This window comes from Neltuma alba, unplaced genomic scaffold (assembly GCF_004799145.2).
Source record: "Neltuma alba isolate B1F8T4 unplaced genomic scaffold, ASM479914v2 tig00012116_pilon, whole genome shotgun sequence".
NCBI classification, from domain to species: domain Eukaryota; kingdom Viridiplantae; phylum Streptophyta; class Magnoliopsida; order Fabales; family Fabaceae; genus Neltuma; species Neltuma alba.
Genome location: NW_021636668.1, coordinates 1040869 through 1060690, shown reverse-complemented (window position 1 = coordinate 1060690; position 19822 = coordinate 1040869). Strand labels below are relative to the sequence as shown.

General features: G+C 34.6%; 3 protein-coding genes across 12 annotated transcripts; all 3 read right to left on the bottom strand.

The window, feature by feature from the left end:
- Nucleotides 1-1363: 1363 nt before the first annotated feature.
- LOC114722893 (protein TIFY 5A) lies at nucleotides 1364-2958 on the bottom strand. The gene is made up of 3 exons (XM_028909015.1): nucleotides 2799-2958; nucleotides 2613-2712; nucleotides 1364-1754 (listed from the first exon to the last, which is right to left on the bottom strand). Exons 1-3 carry the CDS (start codon nucleotides 2864-2866, stop codon nucleotides 1557-1559), a joined length of 366 nt encoding a protein of 121 aa, XP_028764848.1. The 5' UTR covers nucleotides 2867-2958; the 3' UTR covers nucleotides 1364-1556.
- A 6335-nt stretch (nucleotides 2959-9293) lies between these two features.
- Nucleotides 9294-12690, bottom strand: LOC114722965 (uncharacterized). Its single transcript, XM_028909085.1, has 5 exons — nucleotides 12321-12690; nucleotides 12009-12120; nucleotides 11340-11432; nucleotides 10011-10211; nucleotides 9294-9668 (listed from the first exon to the last, which is right to left on the bottom strand). Exons 1-5 carry the CDS (start codon nucleotides 12635-12637, stop codon nucleotides 9432-9434), a joined length of 960 nt encoding a protein of 319 aa, XP_028764918.1. The 5' UTR covers nucleotides 12638-12690; the 3' UTR covers nucleotides 9294-9431.
- A 519-nt stretch (nucleotides 12691-13209) lies between these two features.
- LOC114722982 (pentatricopeptide repeat-containing protein At3g42630) lies at nucleotides 13210-17475 on the bottom strand. 10 transcript variants are annotated; one of them, XM_028909121.1, is made up of 4 exons: nucleotides 17184-17475; nucleotides 16392-16484; nucleotides 16158-16250; nucleotides 13210-14550 (listed from the first exon to the last, which is right to left on the bottom strand). In XM_028909121.1, exons 2-4 carry the CDS (start codon nucleotides 16407-16409, stop codon nucleotides 13390-13392), a joined length of 1272 nt encoding a protein of 423 aa, XP_028764954.1. In that variant the 5' UTR covers nucleotides 16410-16484; nucleotides 17184-17475; the 3' UTR covers nucleotides 13210-13389. The 10 variants fall into 10 exon arrangements, with proteins under 10 accessions (XP_028764954.1, XP_028764952.1, XP_028764956.1 ...); XM_028909119.1 differs by having other exon boundaries at nucleotides 16392-16506; nucleotides 17048-17474; XM_028909123.1 differs by having other exon boundaries at nucleotides 13210-14547; nucleotides 16392-16506; nucleotides 17048-17474.
- Nucleotides 17476-19822: the final 2347 nt, after the last annotated feature.

The following is a 19822-nucleotide window of genomic DNA, read 5'->3' as shown; positions in this document are numbered from 1 at the left end:
GTTAGCAATATTATTGCCTAAGACTGTCTAGTCATTGTCATGTGGTTGGGTTTCTTTAACATCTATCTACTACTGTTGAGCAAATAAAGCACAAGAGAACTGGGCAAGTTAGAGAGCACAGGTTCTTGTCACATGTCATGTTGGGATCGGAGTGGTTAGCTTCTTAGGGATCATCAGGACCTAATTTTGAGAGGACATTATTTACATGTGCGCGCAGTTTCGGTGTACAGTGTTGTTAATTATTACAACGTCTCATACACGAAACTCTTCTCTTTCTGCATCTCCCGCAACCATTCAACTTGGCTATGTGTTCACTTGATCAGCAGTTTTGAAACGCAACAGATTATGCTGTCTTAAAGTCTGATGACTAGCATTAGTCTTGAATAAAATCAGCATAAAAACGAAGAGTCAGCTCAGCAATAAGTTCTTCTTGGACTTAACATTTGCAAACTCTAGTCCTAACTTAGCTATTTAATTTTTAAAAATTAAAAAAATTAGTTAAATTAGTTATTTATAAAAATTTTAATTTTTCTAAAGTATTCCACACACCATGCTTGTTACTGTGATGATTTTATATGATTTGTTGCTATATATAACTATACACCAAGCTATGTGTTATACAGTTATACACTTTGGAATACTCTCTTGGAAAATATAACGTTTGCTAAGATTTTATTTTATCCTGCCTAACGTTGCTGCACGTACCACCAAAAGAGACTATTATTGTCCAGGGGGGAGGGGATGCAATCACTCAATAATTTTAATTGTCGAATTGCAAAATACAGTATATCCTATTAGGTCCACAATATAATCTCTTTTACATGTCCGCAAATCTTTTTGCTGACCCACATATCTAATGATGATTTAGAAACTGTTGCAAATGGCTCTAATTATTCTGGATCACATATATGGATTTGCTTAAGGAAATTAATTAAAACGAGGTTACTATTTATAAAAACGCGTGTAGTGTGTGTACACAAAACACATGCACGCGCAGACCAATTATAATCTGAAAATGACAAATATTTCCAATGTTGCTTAGGCCCTAATTAAACTATCCTCATCCCGAAAAGTTCGTGAAGCCAACTCGTTTTCACATATAACAACCCTCCATCAATTCTAGGCTTACTAGTAATTATCGCATTCTGGGGTTGCAATTGAAACCGTGTTGCCACTCAAATTTTGCTGGGATCATAAGATCAAGAGTGGATTTGAAGTTTTGAACCGAATTAATTATTGAAAACTCTCTCAACCAATATCAACCGAAATCCTCTTGTTGTGAACATTGAAAAAGAATTGAAGGGATGGAATTAATGATTATTCGACAAATAAATGAAAATTAAATCATCATGAGACAAAGAAAGAGATAAACTTGATGTCAATCAAGAAATTCAGTAACTTCAACACCAGATTGAGCTACAAAATATAACGCCATACATATATAATTTACAGGGCCTTTCAAGGGCCAATGGATACATCGGCCAAAAAGTAATGAACTCTATATCTGTCGGACATCAACAAATGAAAAATTGTGTCTCCTTAAACTGATGAGTTGGCTAGTGATGGTAGGGGGAAGCTTCGAGGATTCGGTTCTTTCTCTTCTGGAGGAAATTTTGGAGCGATCTTTTCATAGAAAGACCACCACCTGGGCTGTACAATGGCACTGTATTTGGTGAACATGGCTCCGATGACCCGTTTGGTGTCCTTGCTCTTTCCTTCATTTCTCTATTTGCAAGCATCAAGATCGATCTCGCCTGCACGCATTATCAATTCACATCAACTTACTGTATTCTTTAATTTATTTTTCTGAATAATCTGATCTTGGGGTCAATATATATTTGAACATTCCGCACCAGATGTGAACAGTAATCTAGCTATTTGTTTCGTGGTGCATTTGAATCCATTAATTCGGTGTAGAATAATAGCATATAATAATAATATGAATGCTGACATGAAAGGTAAAGGCCCTTGAGAAAGGGCATATGATACGAATTAATAGATTATTGACCCAGTCAAATGCAATTCTAAGGTCAAATATTGAGTCTAGAGATTCCAACTTGAAGCGTCCAAGTAAGTTGCCTAATTCACACCAAACAGGGAAATACGTGAAGCTTTCGTTTCTTTCGTGTTTTATTGAATGGATCAATTGACCCAATAACGTTGTCGGCGAAAATTATTTTATTTTCTAAAACTGGCCTATCTGTAACTTCGGTTCATAAGTCTCATACACGAACACCACAATTTTCAGTCAAGTTTCCTATAACTCTATCATCTCTCTCCCTCTCTCTGCCGACTTCCCCCCGAATCCAGTAACGAAACAGTGGTATATAGATCAATAACTACCATCCAAGAAACCATTCTAATAATGATAACTTGATTGATAATGCCACTCAATATATTTGGACAGGCTGAGAATGAATAAATAGGAATCGAAGTAAACTAACCACAAGATCAAAATCCTTTCTGTTTTCTCAGACAGACATTTGACTTTAAAGATTAGCCAGATGAGTTTCCTAATGTTACACGATTTGTCGATTTGGAAATATACAACCCAGAAAAACAGAGTCCAAATCGAAAGAGATATATAAGTGAACAAGCACGAAAGTATATACCTGAAATTCAGTGACATCGCAAACACACATCTTCCCGTCATAGAAAATGGTGAGCTTCTGCAGATTTTGCTGCGGGCTTTCACTATCTGGTTCCGTCGAACTGCAATTACAATAAAAAGTTGAATCCCAACGAAGCCGTAAAAGGAAAACCGAACAATGAAAGAGAGAAGCGAAAAGGCCGGTTACGTGTCACGGAGGTGACTGGTCTCAAACGAAGGAAAAAGACGAAGCTCCAAGTTGCAATTCCGCCTCATATTGTGTAGTCCGATAAGGTTGCGCAGAGCAAACAGAGAGAAAAGCGAAGAAGAAGAAGGATGATGATGATGATCTGAGGTTGGTAGAGACTGGATGGGAGAAGGAATATATATACAAAGGCGAGAGAGGAAGAGAGAATGAGCGACGGAGAAATAAAGGTAGGAACAGCGAAAGAAAGACAAAAATGGACGTGAAAATGAACGGGGAAGTGTGGTTGGGGGGGAAAAACACGTGGGACATGTTTTTTAATTCAAATTAAGAAAATTAAGTCACATGCCGCGCTCTGCGTGTACCCTCTATACGAAACCGCCACGCCTTTCCCACATTAGCGACCTTCTCTGTCCATTTTTGAGTTCCCAACTTTCCACATCTGTCACTCGGCCCAAAAAATTTCCATATCCCTCACGTTCTTCATTGGGAGAATTTTTTTAAAAAAATTTAAATTTTAAAATTTTAAATCAGTCTTATTCAATACATTTTAATAACAATCTACAACATTTGAAAAGAAATTATAACATATTTTTATAGTCTGATTTAAAATTTTGAAATTTTTAGAAGTATTTTTTTTTAATTTTTTCCTCCTTATTTTTTTCCTCTTCCATTTTTTTTTAACTGTTGTGTGCCATTATTCGGTTATCTTTCGTTTGGTATGGGAGCTAATGAATGAACTTATTTTCATATTCATCGATTTCAATATCTACTAAAATTTGTAATAAGTCACATATTATTTATGAATCATAAATAATATGATTTTCTTTGTAATTTTTTAAATCTTTTGCATTATTAATTATTAAGGAGTTAGTTTATGACTTATAAAATGATGAGTTCAAATTTGCTACTAGTGTAAAATTTTTGTTGGCGGATAATATGTGACTTCTGTAAGTATTTTGTGAACCTAAAAACATGACCTTATTCTAGTATTTTGTAATTGGAAATGCATTGCCTTTCCTGCCAATTTTTTATGAGTTTATTTTTTACAGTTAGTAATATTTACTTTCTTATAAGGGCTAAAAAAAAAGGGCTCATTGGATCAATTCATGTGGGTTCAATTTTAGATTCGTCGTGTGGATTCTGACTTTGTTACCAATCTTAATTCACTAACTAAATATCATTTACGAGTTAGATCCCTTAAAAAATTGGTATTAAAAATCCAAAAGTAACTTCCCAAATGAATAGAACCATCGATTAAACAGTACTCTAATTCACTATAGATACAGATTACACACACATATATACTGAATCACAGGGAATCTGATTTAGGTTTTGGCCCTACTCTTACTATTCACGCTTCCTTTTACAGGGTAAATGAAATAATCGTGCTTAATTAATTAATTAATTAATATGTAAGGTGGTGTGCGGGTGCAAATCATCAATGTGAATAATTTTGAATATTATACTAAAAAATTAGATCTTAGATCAGAAGAGTAAGTAATTAATTAATTCTCCCAGTCCTCCTGCCCCTCGAGGCTCTTTTTTCTTTTTGTCCTTTTTTGTTTTTGGTCAGAAGCAACTGTAGTCGGGGATCTAGCTCCTGGTAAAATTTACTATACAATTCATTCAGTTGGGAGAAAAATAAAAGCCAACAGGCCTGAGGTCTAGTACAACTGACACTTAAGGGGTGTTTGAATATAACCAAACCATGATTTGAAGAATAGCTTCTGGAGAATAGATTCTGGGGAGAATAGATTTTTTGAAAAATAGAGTTTGTGAAAAAGTGATTCTGAGAAGTGAGAGTGTTTGGATAGTTGTTACCAGAAGCACTTTTTAAATGTACAAATTACTAAAAAAAGGCATAAATTAATATGATAATTACAGAAAAAATATATTTTATGATATATTTTAATTTGAAGGAATAAAATTGTTAATAATATATTTTTTATTAACATAATTAATAATACATAAGATAATATAATTAATAAATAATTAATATGTATATATATTTATAAGATATAAGATTAAATATATTTATAAAAAAAACAACAAGATACATATCCTATAGGCTCTCACACTCTTCCTTTTTTTTCCAAAAGCAACCAAAACCTTGGTTTTGACTCAAAACCATGGTTTTGGTTTTTTTAAGGGTGTTTGGGTGATTTTTTCCCAAACCATGGTTTGGGTTGGAACCCAAACACCCCTTTAGCCAAGTTATTTAAATATCTAGTCAGGATTTGATTCCTAACAGTGTATTTGAAGAGGATTTCATGACCAACATTAAAGTCTCTTTACAAAGTTCAGAGTATGAGGGGTTTACTAGTCACAGCCAAATATGCTGAATTTGTTATGTTTAATTGAACATTGGGATAATTGCAAAATTAGAAAGCAAGTTAATAAATTATTGGTTTGTTATTTTTTTATTTAAATAATTAAGATATCCGAATTGAGTCATCTTGCTGGTCAAAAAAAAAAAAGAATTGAGTCATCTGACTTTTGGAAGGGCAGATAATTAGCTTTATTAACAATGCATTTAATAATGCTAGATCCATCATTTACTAAAATAAGAGTAAAATATTTAATTTGATATACTCGTTATTCGCTACACTTTTGTCAACTTATATCAAAACACACGTGAATTTAACTTATTAAAGTAAGTTAACAGTATTAATAATAGCTAATAATGCATGCAAAAAAAAAAAGAAAAAAGAAAATCACTTATCGTCATTCTTTCCTTCTAATTAAGCCATGTGATTCTAGGCATTGATGATTCGGGAAGAGATATAATAATTCATGGCGGGATGGATGTATTTATAGTTTAATATTATTCCCCGATCGCGCGTGTAATATTCAAGTTTATGGAAATTTTATATGGTTAGCTTTAGCATGCATAGAATCATCGGTCCTAAAATTCAATTGCTGTTTCATAACTAAAATAATACTCCTTTGTTCCTTAATATAAAATATAATTAACTAATTTGAGTAGATTAACGATGTTAGTTATATTGGTTAATATAATATATTCTTTCTAAAACACCCTAATAATCTTTCTTAATTTCCTCCCTTCCTCTCCTATTTGATTATTGTCGGAGAAATATTAATACGATTAACTTAAAAAAATTAATAAATATATAAAATAAATCTTATATATAAAACAAATATCAATTCTTAAATTATGTCATACATTAAAGATTAGGAGACTATTAAAATAAGACAATTTATGACTCATATGGAGCCATCGTATGACAAACAACTTTGAAATTTATAACTTATAAATAGTGTGATTTATCAAAATTTTATATTGGGTATGAATGTTTTTTTTTTTTTGGTCCAAAAATATTGGGTATGAATATAGATGGTGAGAATTAGACTTGGGTGCGCAGCCCTACACAATTTCTTAGATAAGTATAAAAATCCAAAAAGCAAGATACTCATAATATTGACAGTACCTCGTCTAAAGATGCGCTAAATATAAAACAACAATGGGAAATTTGATTTGTGATGAATTGCTTATTGACTTATTAGTATTAGTGGTGATTAAATGATTGATTAATGAGTTAAAAACAAGAAGGGCGTGCATAATCACAGGATTAGTCGGTCATGTCTGTGTTTGACTTTTGTATACACACCTCTTTGTGATTTTGGTCAATCATTATCGTATCTTCATGTTCCCACGTTTTCATGCTCCTTATCTAACTATACACCACGATCCTACCAAATTCTGATATCGTACCCTTCAGTTTTCTCGGATCAACAATCAAAGGCCCCAGAGTATCCCCAGATCCCCCCGAAAGATTTATTATTATTATTGAGTAACAATAATTATTACTCTTCCGGTCCTTAATATAGGACCCAATTCTTAAGTTGGTTTTGGTCCTAAATATAAGACCCATTTCTCATATTTATCAATTTTTTCTAAATTACCCCTATAGATACTCCCTCAACCATAATCAAATAGAAGAGGGAGAGGGGGTATTAAAAAAGATGGTTATGGTATTTTAGGAAAAATATGTCACTTTTCTTATAATTAATTAACTTACCTAACTTCCTTAATCTAATCAAATTAGTTAAATGAGTCTTATATTAAGGACCGGAGGAGTATTTATTATTATCAAGATGCACGGGGATGGAGTAGGATAGTGTAAAGAGTTTAAATTTAACCTTATAATTTGTTGTTAATTATGTATGATAATTACAGAATTATAAGGTCATTTGTTAAAGATAGTTTACAATTATATTTTATTAAATATTCTATAAAATTTTTAAAAAATAAATTCAATAAGATCAAAGTTGTCCACATGAAAGCATTTTTCTGTTAAAATTCCTCAACAAACATTGAAACATACCCGGAAAGTTAGACCAAGTTGTTACCATACCTGTTGGTTTTATAATTTTTTTTTAATTTTAAACATAAAACTTATTTTATAATACAAATTATATTATAAAATGAGTTTTATATTTAAACTTAAGAAAATACCATAAAAGCCCATAAGGCGCATTGCTAGCGTACTGGTCTGGTAACAACAGGCGGGAAATTTTGTTACGGTGGGGCCCACAAGGAGCAGTAAAAGCCAAACTAGAAATAGTTTTTTGAGTTTTGAGGCGACCAAAATCACGTGGATGCGAGCCAGCCACCCATGCAGAGCACAAAATCTTTTTCTTTTATTTTGGGGCTCTGCAATTATTACACGCGTACATTAGTTGTCGCTTTGCTTCACCGATCTTATTTATTCCATGAGAATCCTGTGACCAAATATTCTAAGTTTATTTAGAAATTACACAGAAATAGCGAGAAGGCTTCCTTTTTTTTTTTTTTGCCAGCAATCTCGAGAAGGCTTCAGAATCTCACTTGTTTGGCTCCCACATTTAGATAATTTCCTATCTTTTTCCCGGGGAATACAAAGCTCGTGTTCCTCACCGCACGATTAGAGTAGACTGGTAGAGACATGGCAGTTGGATTTAGATAGGCATCATCATCATTGATTCAAAACTAATTTTTCACATGCTCCATAGTTAATCACCATTCTACCCTCTAAATCCATTGTTTTCCCAAAAAAAACTTTTTTTTTTGCCGTGTGGAGGATGAAATGACTATTTTAAACTTTTACAATATTAATTGTTAATTTAATATCTCCTACAAAATGATTTTCAATTAATAGATTGGATCCATATCCAGACGAAAGGACCGTCCATTGATTTAAAAGGATAGGAAGGGAACATGAATCTTTTTTCTTATGAAGAGACGTAAATTAAAATTAAGAAATTAAGAAGTATATTAAATTAAGGAAAACTGATTTTTTTAATGTTTTTCCCCCCCTTTTTGCATCGTAGGTTGTTATGTTTATGGTATAGATGACGAGATGTGCTTTATGGTACATTAGTCTGTGCAAAATTAGATAGTATATTCTTGATGCTTAGGCATTAAAAAATTTGTCAATATTTTTTGAGAATTGACTTTAAATAAACTTTCGGTGGTTTAATTTTGCGTTGCGAGGGTTGGGGCGGCGACCATAAGTCAGAACTTGACACACGACCATTCATACCACCATACATAAGCAACTATTATAAATCATTTTTTAGCAATTTTTTAAAACTCAAAAAAATTAAAAATCATTAAATCCGTTTTAACATTTAGTAATTAATAATTTTATTTAATATATACACTTGTCAAAAACTAACAAAAGCGAATGGACGACAGAATAATACATTCACATGAAAATTTAATAAGTTAACCGATAAATATGACTAACTAAAAATGGGAAGAGATTTGGGCAGAAAAGTAAAAGCCAGGGGGGAGAGGGAGGGGCGGCCGCCGAAAAAGGACACCGAAAATGAGGAGCGTGAGGATGGAAGCCGTGAATGAATGCGGCGCCGCTTAAAATGATAAATCTCACTTAATATGAATCGGACATGCCTGTCTGTCTGCAAATGCAAATTCCAAATCCCACTTCTCTTCTCTTCTCATCTTTAATTTTGCGCACACGCTTCTCTGTCCTTCCTTCCATCATCTTCGTCATTTCATTTCATATACCCGATTTTGTTTTCTTTCCCTCCCCTCGCTGACGACACCGCACGCACAACATCCATCACATCCATCAACTAATCACTCGTTTAAATTTGAGTTCGCGTCGGCCTCCAACTGGGAAAGCTCTCCTGAAGACGTTTTCTTCATATCAAGCTTCAACTGTTATGTTTATATTTCTTTTTTCCGAAAGGACGTGCGTGATATTCTGGTACCTACTCGCCCTCCCATCAAATTACAAGACCGAGACGGATTATCAACATTGAGCTTGTATCAATGTATCAATCACCAATTACTTCCAAATTTTTGTTTGCCGACTTGAATTGCTCGAGAGAGGAAGATGAATTCACGCTACTTCAACTGGCAACCAAAGTGGGACCTAGTTGATATTTACTGATTCTTTTCAAAGCCGGATAGAAGTGGTAAAGTGGGCTGGTGTTGCGAATAGCAAGGCTAAAAATTAAAGCAGGATGTACACAATCAATACGACAAATTATTATCTTCATCATCAACATTGTTACAACATAAATGTGTTTGTCATCGCAACCAAATTTCATTAGCAGCCTAGCAGCACGAGGAACAATAGGAAAGCAAAAGTTCATTATCCATGTTTACGACCACGGCCACTTTGCATCCCTCCATTTGAACCACCGATTACTATAACTTATATCAGCTGAGTTACCCTGCTCTGTTCCTCTCCGGGGTATGTTTTTATTTGCATCATTAAATCCCATTGTGCCGCAGCACTGAAGTTTTTGGTCACGTATTAAAGCTTCTTCCCTGTATGTGGGAACGGTATACCGAGGATGCTGGACAAACCGCACATTTTTCCACCACAGCTTCAAAGCCTGCGGAAAGCAAAATGCAGGAGGCAATCATTTTGTCCGGGTGGAAGAAGAAATTCAATAATTAATAAAAAAGAAATAACCCTAATCTCTTACTGTTAAATTTCAATGATGGGAGGTGGTACTATTGTCTAACCTCAATTTCCTTCCCTCTCTCTTCTTACCTTAGATTTCATCCATTGATTCCTCTCCCAGCCTAACTCCCAAACCTACCCCATCCAGACGTTCTCTGACAGCACGGGTGTCAAATTGTTTTAATCTTTTACGATCTAGAACCATGAAGACCGGATTTGCAATAAATCCATGGAAGCTACATAACAGAAAGATACGAGTTATATGACTTACATGCCAATAGATCCAAACTGCAACCTTATGAGGCATCAACCAGAAGAAAACTGAATGATCAGGCTCTTCACCGGGGCCCAATTTTTTGGCTTTTAGAGAGGCCGTAAAGTAGCAGCCAAGCTCAGGGTGATGAACTGAGATTGCGACAGTTAAATTGTCTCCAGGATCACTTGCTCTAATATTCCAACTCCCAAGCATATCCTACAACAAAAATGGGCAGATGCTTACAAATAATGAGAGAGAACATTTTTTTTTTCTTTTTCTGGTGAAAATAGAGAATATTTCTGAGCAGCTAAATTGAGACTATCATATTAGTTTAACCATATTGACTAATATAACAGGCAAACCATGAGATACAGCATCTACATGTATGCCCAGGTTCATTTAATAAATCTGCAATCTTCCTTCCCGAAGCTTCATTTCTCTCTTTCCCTAACGTCAGATATTCAGACACGTCATCAATCATATCTTTATGCTCTACATTTTCTGGAGACAAATCTGGTATCCTTGGATGAAAAGATCATTAATATTTTGTTTGTCACAAAACTTTAATGACAGCCAATGTTGTGTGATGGGGGCATGGAAGCTCTATAAATTAGAGGTTGTGAATTCAGCAACCTCAGACTGGTAATGCTTATGCTAAAAATCTAAAAAAGAAAAACCTTAATGATAATATTAGCTAATTCACTAAACAAAATAACTCCTGTCACTCCCTTAACCTTAACCTAAGATTTCGAAGAATGTAGACCAAGGCTAATATTCCCTAGCTGAATCAATTTAGGGAAAGGCTATCCTCCCCTGCCCCCTCCCCACACAAAGAAGCACACACATACGCACAGATCATTCTTTTCCAATCAGCATCTTACACCAACAGTTTTAAATGAAATTTCAAACTGGAGATCCCATGAATTATCAAAATTCGTCGCTACCCAACCCAAGGGAACATCAAGCAGAGTACTCAGTCTGAAGCAATAAGTAGTATTCACCCATCTGGGATCATGAACAGGAGAACCCGTTCAAAGAGGAAGCCAACATTAAGATCATTAACTGGCCAAACACTCATGTATAACGGCTAGTTTTCTTTAGCTTGAAATTCGTTGAATTTGCTACGTATTTCATTATATGGTCTTCCCAAAGAAAATGGCTAGTTTTCTTTAGCTTGAAATTCGTTGAATCTGCTACGTATTTCATTATATGTTAAAAACAAAAAAGAGGAAAAATTATTGAGATAACGGGAGGGCAAGACGGCAGCCAACAATTTCCAAATCCACCAGAGAAATATCATGTAATTTGAAATTGCAAATGCAAGAGCATAGTTAGAAAGCATACCATAAATGGACTGACATGTAAGGCTTTGGCCACTAGATCAGACTCTGGATTAAAAATAAAAGACACTCTCTCCCCCCATGGCGTGTTTGTGACCTGAAACAAGAAACAAGCATTACTGTCAACAAAGTATGACCTAAGGGATAATTTATGAGCTGCAATTGACACAGCCTCTTCGGTACATATTATGAATAGTGAAATCATGAATAGAGCACGTTAAAGCCCTATGCATTAATGGTTTATCATATGAGATGATAGATCTGTCTTTTGAGGTACAGTAAAAGTAACCTCGGATTAAAGTTTTCAACGATCCAATGCGGTCAACTCTACAAATTGCATCTCATACTAGCAGAGCTAAAATACAAAAAAAAAAATGGAGCTCTAGATTAAATAACTTATATATATTTAACATATTTTACAAAACTACTTTCTTAACAATTAATTGATAATTTACATCACATTTTTCAAGGAACCCGCAATACTGTTGAGATGTAAGGACAGTCGACGCAACATGTATTCGATGTATCATGATGTCATATATAACGAGTATATGTTGTCAACTTGTCATGGACATTCTCTACCAAGCTAACTACAAATAATTTTGAGTAAAATCCCAAAGCATAGCACAGAAAAGTCTTCCAAAATGAGAAAGAGAGCATCTTAAGCGCACACCTCAGCAATGCACTTCTTCAGACGCCTAGAAGAACCTTCAACATCATAGCAATAATACAAACTCAGGGGATTTTGTTCATATCCCACGCTCGGAGGTATTGTCAAGAGCAAACTGCATGAATTGATTCGGCAAGAAGTAATTGCAAATTAAAACCTCAGCATTGTTAATTAAATGTTGATCCAAAGTGGGCTTGGTAACAACTGCTAGAAAAACCAAAGTATGAGCATTTCAAAAGAAGTTGAAAACAAATTCGGTGTAAAGTGAAACTTCGCATGCGTCTGATATAAGCAATAGAGTCAGAGGGTAATTACACGGAGCCAGTGGTATCTGTAATTTGGCGGGCTTCGTCGGCGGAGAGATGGTCGGGCGGCGAGTGAGGGGAACGATCAAGGTCAATGAGGGCGTAGCGAACATTATAGCGGAAGGAGTGGTGGACGGGAAGCCGGCGTTGGTGCCAGACGGTACCTTGGTATAGAGAAACGGGCGGACATAGAGCAATGGCAGGGGAAGAGTGCCGGAGCCAGTGCCGGAGCCGCCGCAGTAACGTCAGAAAGGGAAGGAGGATGGAGAGAAGAAGAGAAGTAAGGAGAGCACAGAAGATGGAGCACAAGAGATAAAGTATTTCCATTTCTTTGCCGCTCGTCCCCTCCACGCTCTCCCGGTTTTGACTTTTGCGGGTAGGAAAGCCGCTAGTTTCCTGATTATTTGCTTCTCCTTCTTCTTATCTTCTTCTTTTCTCTTTTTTTTTTAAATAAAAATAATAAAGAAGCTAATATTAAAGGTCAGAATTGGTAAGTAAAAAACTTTCATCTGTAACTAATTATTTGTCCATTATATGAAACTTGAAAATTAAATTATTTTATTTATAAATTATAAATAGTATAATTTCTTAGAAATAACATGTTTCTTATGTGTAGACCGAAAAAATGTTTAATGATTATTTGCATCTTCTAATAAGGGTATGTGATCTTTCACATAATTATATCTTTTCTCAATTACATTATACATATATTACGTTATTGGTTTTGATTAAGAAGTTCAATCTTACATGCATACATGTATATACATTTTTTTTATAATTTGCATGTATATAAGTTTTATTATTGACTTATTTTAATATCAAACATCATAGATGATCTACAAATCTGTAGCGTTCGATATTTTGGAGAAGGCATGAATTGATTCTGACTCTTTCTCTTATTAACCTTTTGAATGCTGATGATATTATTTAGTTTAATTTACAGATGACTTACAGTGTTTGATTTGGGGGGAAAAACGAATACCGAAAAAAAAGAAAGAAAGATCTTTGTACTTCTATAATCAACAAGGACAACTTTTAGCATATTTAATTCTAATAAGTACAATCATTTTGGTGATTAGTCAGTAGTTCCAAAATATCTGATTTCTTCGATAGTGTTTCCTAAGATATCTTAATATCAGATCCCTGTAAGTCCACTGCGTTTGTGTCTTGAATTCCAAAAATGCTTCAGAGCTCAAGTGAAAGTCTCCTTTACCCAAGGCCTCAAACACAAATGGATCTGTTGATACTTGTGGGTAATCACCTGGGTTCATCTTATTCAGAGCAAAGTCCAAGTTTTTTCCAATCCTTCTATCCAAGTATGCATCAACAACACAGCCATAAGTCACTAGATCAGGAACCACGTTTTCATGCATCATATGTTCAATACTAAGGTGGAGGTCCCAGAATAATTGCATTCTTGAAAAGGCCAGAGCACGAATATTAAAAGTTGTCACATCAGGGCAGAATCCAGCTTCAACCATTCTCAAAAATTCTCTCTGCAAGCTTTTCATTTTAAAATTAGCAGCATAAGAAAGTAACAGAAGGTTCCATAAAAGGTTCCCCTCATTTTTCCTGCCAAGACCAACATCCCTCACGAACTCACCCAATTCATAGAACTTGTACTCCTTCATGTATGCCAAGGCCATTGACCTAATTGCTTCCTTCTCTATTAAAATTCTGGATCTCTTGAGGCGGCCATATGCATTTTCCATCTCTTCCAAAGAGCCAAAAATACTATAATACTTAAGAAATGTATTACCGGTCAAAGAATCAACACGGAAGCCCCTTGAAACCATCTCCTTCAATATGTCCTCCATCAGTTTCAGTTGCCCTCCTCTTCCCAAGCAAGTGACAGCCAATGAGTAAATATCTGGTAGAATATCAAAATTCCTTGAATTCATGTATCGCAGTATTTTCATCACTTCATCAAAATGCCCATGTTTCCCATAGGCATCAAATAATTTTGAAATTAATTGAAGGCTAGGCACAAAAGAACTATTTATGAGCTGGTCCCATATAGTCTGTGCTTGAGGAAAGAGGCCATTATCTGCATAATAAAGCATTAACGCACAGAGGGTAGGCATTGTAGGCAGAAAACCATTAACAACCATTTCATGTGAAAGCCCTTCAAGTTGCCGAGACATCCTCTTCCTACTCAACTTTTCCGGCAAAGAAAGGCAATCTCCATTGCCATCCCTGCTCCTAAAACGACCTGCTAGCTTCCGCTGCCATATTATCTGCTTCAAGCACAACCAAAAGAAAATGACATTAGCATAAAACACCAAACAGAGATTGTTACTAAGTCTTAACAGAAGGAAACATAAACTCTCAAGCAAGGGCGTAACCAACTTTATGAAAACAGGGGCACCCATTTTTCTCATAAACATACAAGACCCAATTTTTTGCCCCTTATAAGATGGAAAAGGTGACACAGCACATTTTCTGGTTCCACCAAACTCAAGTATAAAGAAAGTTTTTCCGTAAAGCATAGCAGAAATAAAGTACAATTTCCCCCCAGTGGAACATGTTATTGAAGAAGTAGCAACTATCATATAACTGGATTGCATCAGTACCAAAAATCAGGACTCACGGAGAGGCAATCAGTGATAAAAACAATCACAATGAAATAAAAACCAAAAATGACGTAAATTTAGAGTCAAAGAAGCTTTCTATTTGCCGGTAAGGCCAATAATTAGTGACCACTGGTTTTCAAATGTTTTCATCTTGACAAATAAACAGGCTAAGCAAGGGATGAGCACATGCTCCGCGAATTTGATGTTTGACAACGCTAAAAGATTAAATGAAACCACTCATCTCAAGCATGTATATATAAACAGAAGAGGAAGAATACCTTGCGATCTGGAGCACTCTCAGAATCATTTTTAAGAGATGAAACCAGCGAACGACTTGATCTCGCAGTTGAGATAGGGCAGATGGGGGGTGAAGAGGTGAGAAAAAGCTTCACTTCCATTACTTGGAAAGGATAGAGTAGTTGATATTTTTTGCCTGTCCAGTTAATTGTGGCTCAGAGGCTCGCATAACTTTTTAAAGACAAACAAAATTGGGATTTTATTTGGATAAATGTGTGCTCCTACATTTTCTAAAACAAGTCTTGACCCTTTTACTCTCTTCTTCCCTGAACAACATCATCAACAGCCTTTGGGTCTCTGCTCCTCATCTTTATTCCAAGGCTGGCAATTTTAGAAAATCTGAAATACAATTCTTATCTAGGTTCTTCTTTTGCTCCTTTTATGGGCTTTTTGAGTTTAATTTTTATCTCATCAAATATTATTCAAAAAATGTTTTCCCTTTTTTATGTATATCAAATCCTATTTAGATACTAATTTTTATACTATTTCTTTTTCCATTTTGCTTACAATATTTCAAAAACTTTTCCCGCTCACGTACAGAATTTGAGTTTTTGTTTCATTGTTGATTAACGAATATATTTATTGCTTATTCTTTCATGGATTGATCTCTTGTTATCATGTTAATATAAGTAGAGCGAAAAATTTAATTGAATGAACAAAAACAGGTGCATTTCTCTTCAATCAAATAGCTGAAAGTTAAAATGTTATCTTGTCTCGAGAAAAACCAAGAGATTTTTCCCCTCTTCTTATTCATCAGTGGGAGAGGAATTTGGATATCAGAGGACACGCAACATAGTCTCGGCTTAGGAAAATTGACCACAGACAAAACTTACTAAGTAGCAGGCAGCAATAAAATTAAAATAAAACGTATTTAGATTACAGAGAAACGAAGGAAGTAGCCGGAAATTTCCAAATCCACCATAGAATAGTCATGTGAATTCAAATTGTAAATGTAAGAGTAAAGATAAAAAGCATACCATTGATGGACTGGCATATAGGCCATAGACCACTAGATCAGACTTTAGACTAAAAATAAAAGATACTATCTCCTCCCATGGCATGTTTGGAACCTGAAACAAGACACAAGCATTGCCATCAACAAAGTATGACCCTGGTTTTAATTATTTGTGAATTGCAATAAATACTACAACCTCTTCAACTTATCATATTCTGATTAGTGAAATCATGAGCAGAATAGGCTCAAGCCATACACGTTTGGGGTTTAACATGTTGGATTATATGATATACTTGGTGATACAGTAGGTAAGTTCAGGCTAGAGAGGCTCAACCGATAGTGGATAACTCTGCATCTCACAACTAGGACAACTGAAAAAGCAAAAAAGGAAGGTAGCTCTAGATTGAATAGTTATGAACTAACATATATTTAACGTATTTTTCAAAAGTACTTTTCTACCAATTAACTTACAAAATATATCAGATTTTTCATGGAACCCAGAATGTAACAAAGAGTCAAGGACAGTCCTCAGAGCATAAATTCATTGTAATATAGATAACGAGTCTATGTTGTCATCAACATTCGATTACCCAAAAAAAAAAAAAAAACCAAGAGCTTAACAGATACATACATACATACGATATAAGTCATCAGTGAAATGCACCGCACCAAGATAAGTACTATTTATTGTGTAAAAACCCCGAAGCCGAATTAGAGAGTGTCTTCCAAGTTGAGTAAAGCATCTTAAATGCCCACCTCGGCAATGCACTCACTTCAAATGTCTAGAAGAATCTACAACTTCATAGCAGTAATATAGAGTCGGGATTTTGTTCATATCCCACACTCGGAGCTATTGTTAAGCAAATTGCATGAATTAATTCAATGGTAAGCAATCGAAAGTTAAAACCTTACAATAGTTAATTGAATTCGTCAATTCAGGGCAGCATAGTAACAACTAGCCAAAAGAAAAAGTCATGCGCATTCCAAAACTGGAGGCGAAACTTTACACGGGCCTGACATAACCAATAGCGAGAGAGGGAGTAATTACATGAGGCCAGTGGCATCAGTATTTGGTGGGCTTCATCGGCGAAGAGATGATTGAGCAGCGGCAGCGGGTGAGGGGTGTGGTCAAGGTCAGTGAGGGCGTACTGATCACTGTAGTGGAGAGAGCGGTGAACGGAACGCCGGCGTTCGAGCCTTGCAGTGCTCTGGAAGAGAGATGGAGGCAGGTAAAGCAGGGGCAGAGGAAGAAGATTGCCGTGCCGGTGCTGTTGCAAGTGTATTTCCGTCTTCTATCCTTATCCTCACTCCCCTCTTCGGTTTACAGTTTCACAGCGAGGAACCCCGAAACGGTTCGTTTTCTGATTTTTCCTAACCCGAGCTATTTTTTCATCAGTCTTTTGGTAGCTGACTGGTAGCTTGCATCACATGCTGTCTGGCTCAACTGCGCCGTCAGTAACATTAACTTTGTTCATCAAAAAGGTAACATTAACTTCCTCACCAAAAAAAAAAAAAAGTAACATTAACTTTCACCGCTCGCCTCGTTTAGAATCACAATTAAAATTAGGAAAATTAATCTTGAGGTCCTTATAATTTACCTCAATTTTCAATCAGGTCCTTGAATTTTTTTTCTTTTTCTTAGCTCCTTTAATTTTTCACCGTTGGAGTTGTTAGTCCCTACAGTTTAAATTTGTTAAATAAGTATTAACGTTGTCAAGAATTTCCATTAAAAAGCATTGCCCCACTTGATTGCCACTTCTAAAAACATCGTCTTCTCTTCTGGTTAGCATCGTCTCCTTCAACCACAACCTCAAGACCAAGCTCTCCTCTCCCTTTTTGCCCATTCATCAACATCTCCCCTACCATTCTTGAATGATAGATCAATGAGAAAGTATACCAGATGGAGAAATAGGTAGTAAAGCTGCAGTTCCTTCAAAGCTTTGTCCAGCACAATTGTGAAACAATGCCTGAAGATGAATTCATAGATAAGAAGGGATTGGCAGTCTCATTTGACGTGATAGCCAAGGAAGTGGACAAGGTTACCGTGGTTGATTGGGCAATGACTCAAATCTTGTTGAGGATTTAGTCTAGTTTAGTTCTGAAGAAGTTGTTGGTTACTTCCCTGATCTCTCTGTTTTACTATTACTAAAACAGGGGCTTGAATAAAAATAGAATTGTTGTTTTTCTGTGTTGCAGACAACTTTTTGGCCATTTGAACATCATTACCTTAATTTCTAGAAGCATTAGAAAATTGCTTAGAACGAATGCATCTTTACTTTTGTGCTTAAACATTGATCTATGAAGCATCTACATGGCATGACCAAGATTTTGGGTCCTATTTTGTGCTTTACTATGACAATAATATTTGGTTTGGTTAAAGGACCTCCAATACATTTCATGAGGTTGCATCCATCAAAACTGCAAAATAATTCTCATAAAGTACAAAAAATTTCAAATGGCCTCAAGTTGGACAAAGAAGTAGACGTGACCGTAGGGAGGTGTTATGGTGAGATGAGAAGAAATTGTGAGCCATTTATAGGTTGAGAGAATGGGGGAGAAGAGGAGGAATGAGCAAAAAGAGAGAGGATAGCTTGGCATAGTGGACGAAGATGCGAACACAGAAAGAAGAGGATGCTTTTAGACAAGGCTTTTTATTGTTGAGTGCGTCGTGCCTTCCAACGGAGCTTCTAAACGATATCAATACTTGTTTAACAAATTTAAATGGCAGGCACTAACAACTCTAACAATAGAAAGTTAAAATACCCAATAAAAAGAAAAATAAATTTAGGAACTTGATTCAAAACTGAAACAAATTATAAGGGCCTCTAAATTAGTTTTCCCTTAAAATTATTTGTAAGCCAATTTTATGTAAATTAAATTGAAACAAATTTTTTATATACTTATTTTATATTACGTAAATTATGATTAAAAAATTATTTATAAGTCATTTTAGATAGACTTTAAAACTTACTTAAGAATCTATTACAAAAAAAAAATTTAACTTGATAACGGATTATTTAAATCAAATTTTTTATATTTATTATATTAAGTTTTTTAATCAGATATAATTATTTGTTCTATTTTTTATATAAATTTATATTTTAAAAATAAAATACATAATAACATTTGATTAAAGAAAGTTAACGTAATGAATGTAAAAAATTTCACCTAAATATTGTTCTATTGAAAATCATTTTGTAAATAACAAAAATGTAAGCTTTGTCATTTCTATCATACAATCTATATACTCTTTTTCAGATAAAGGTAAAGTTAGAAAATTAATTTATATAAATTAAAAAATTAATTAAGATAACTATCTATAAAAAAAAACTATATTGATCATGTAAAATATCTCTTTTTAATTATTTATAAATTATATAGGAAGCTGGCTTGATTAATTGCACATGTTAACGTATACAAATAATAAAGATTGTTTGGAAAAATAATAATAAGTATGAGAAATAAGAAAAATAGAGGTTTTATATTTAGAATCAAAATAAATTTTTCAACTAATTTTTAAATTTAGGTCAAAAGGAGTATCTATAAAAAACTAAGGAAATGTTAAAAAAAAAAATTTCAAGATTCAAATTCTTGCTACTTATATAAGCAGCGTAGTTTTTTTAAATATTATTTAAGTTGTATATTATACAGGGAAGTGGACACACTTATCAGGTTACTAATTACTAA

Excerpts from the sequence above, each read along its gene's own strand:
- LOC114722893 (XM_028909015.1), bottom strand. The coding sequence starts at position 2,866 with ATGAGGCGGAATTGCAACTTGGAGCTTCGTCTTTTTCCTTCGTTTGAG. Across the intron at positions 2,713-2,798 it reads ACCAGTCACCTCCGTGACAC|TTCGACGGAACCAGATAGTG; the intron begins GTAACCGGCCTT and ends TTGTAATTGCAG. Across the intron at positions 1,755-2,612 it reads GCGATGTCACTGAATTTCAG|GCGAGATCGATCTTGATGCT; the intron begins GTATATACTTTC and ends TAATGCGTGCAG.
- LOC114722965 (XM_028909085.1), bottom strand. The coding sequence starts at position 12,637 with ATGGAAATACTTTATCTCTTGTGCTCCATCTTCTGTGCTCTCCTTACT. Across the intron at positions 11,433-12,008 it reads TGAAGAAGTGCATTGCTGAG|GTCACAAACACGCCATGGGG; the intron begins GTGTGCGCTTAA and ends TTCTTGTTTCAG. Across the intron at positions 10,212-11,339 it reads TACATGTCAGTCCATTTATG|GATATGCTTGGGAGTTGGAA; the intron begins GTATGCTTTCTA and ends TTTTTGTTGTAG.
- LOC114722982 (XM_028909117.1), bottom strand. The coding sequence starts at position 15,281 with ATGGAAGTGAAGCTTTTTCTCACCTCTTCACCCCCCATCTGCCCTATC. Across the intron at positions 14,551-15,161 it reads AGAGTGCTCCAGATCGCAAG|CAGATAATATGGCAGCGGAA; the intron begins GTATTCTTCCTC and ends TTGTGCTTGAAG.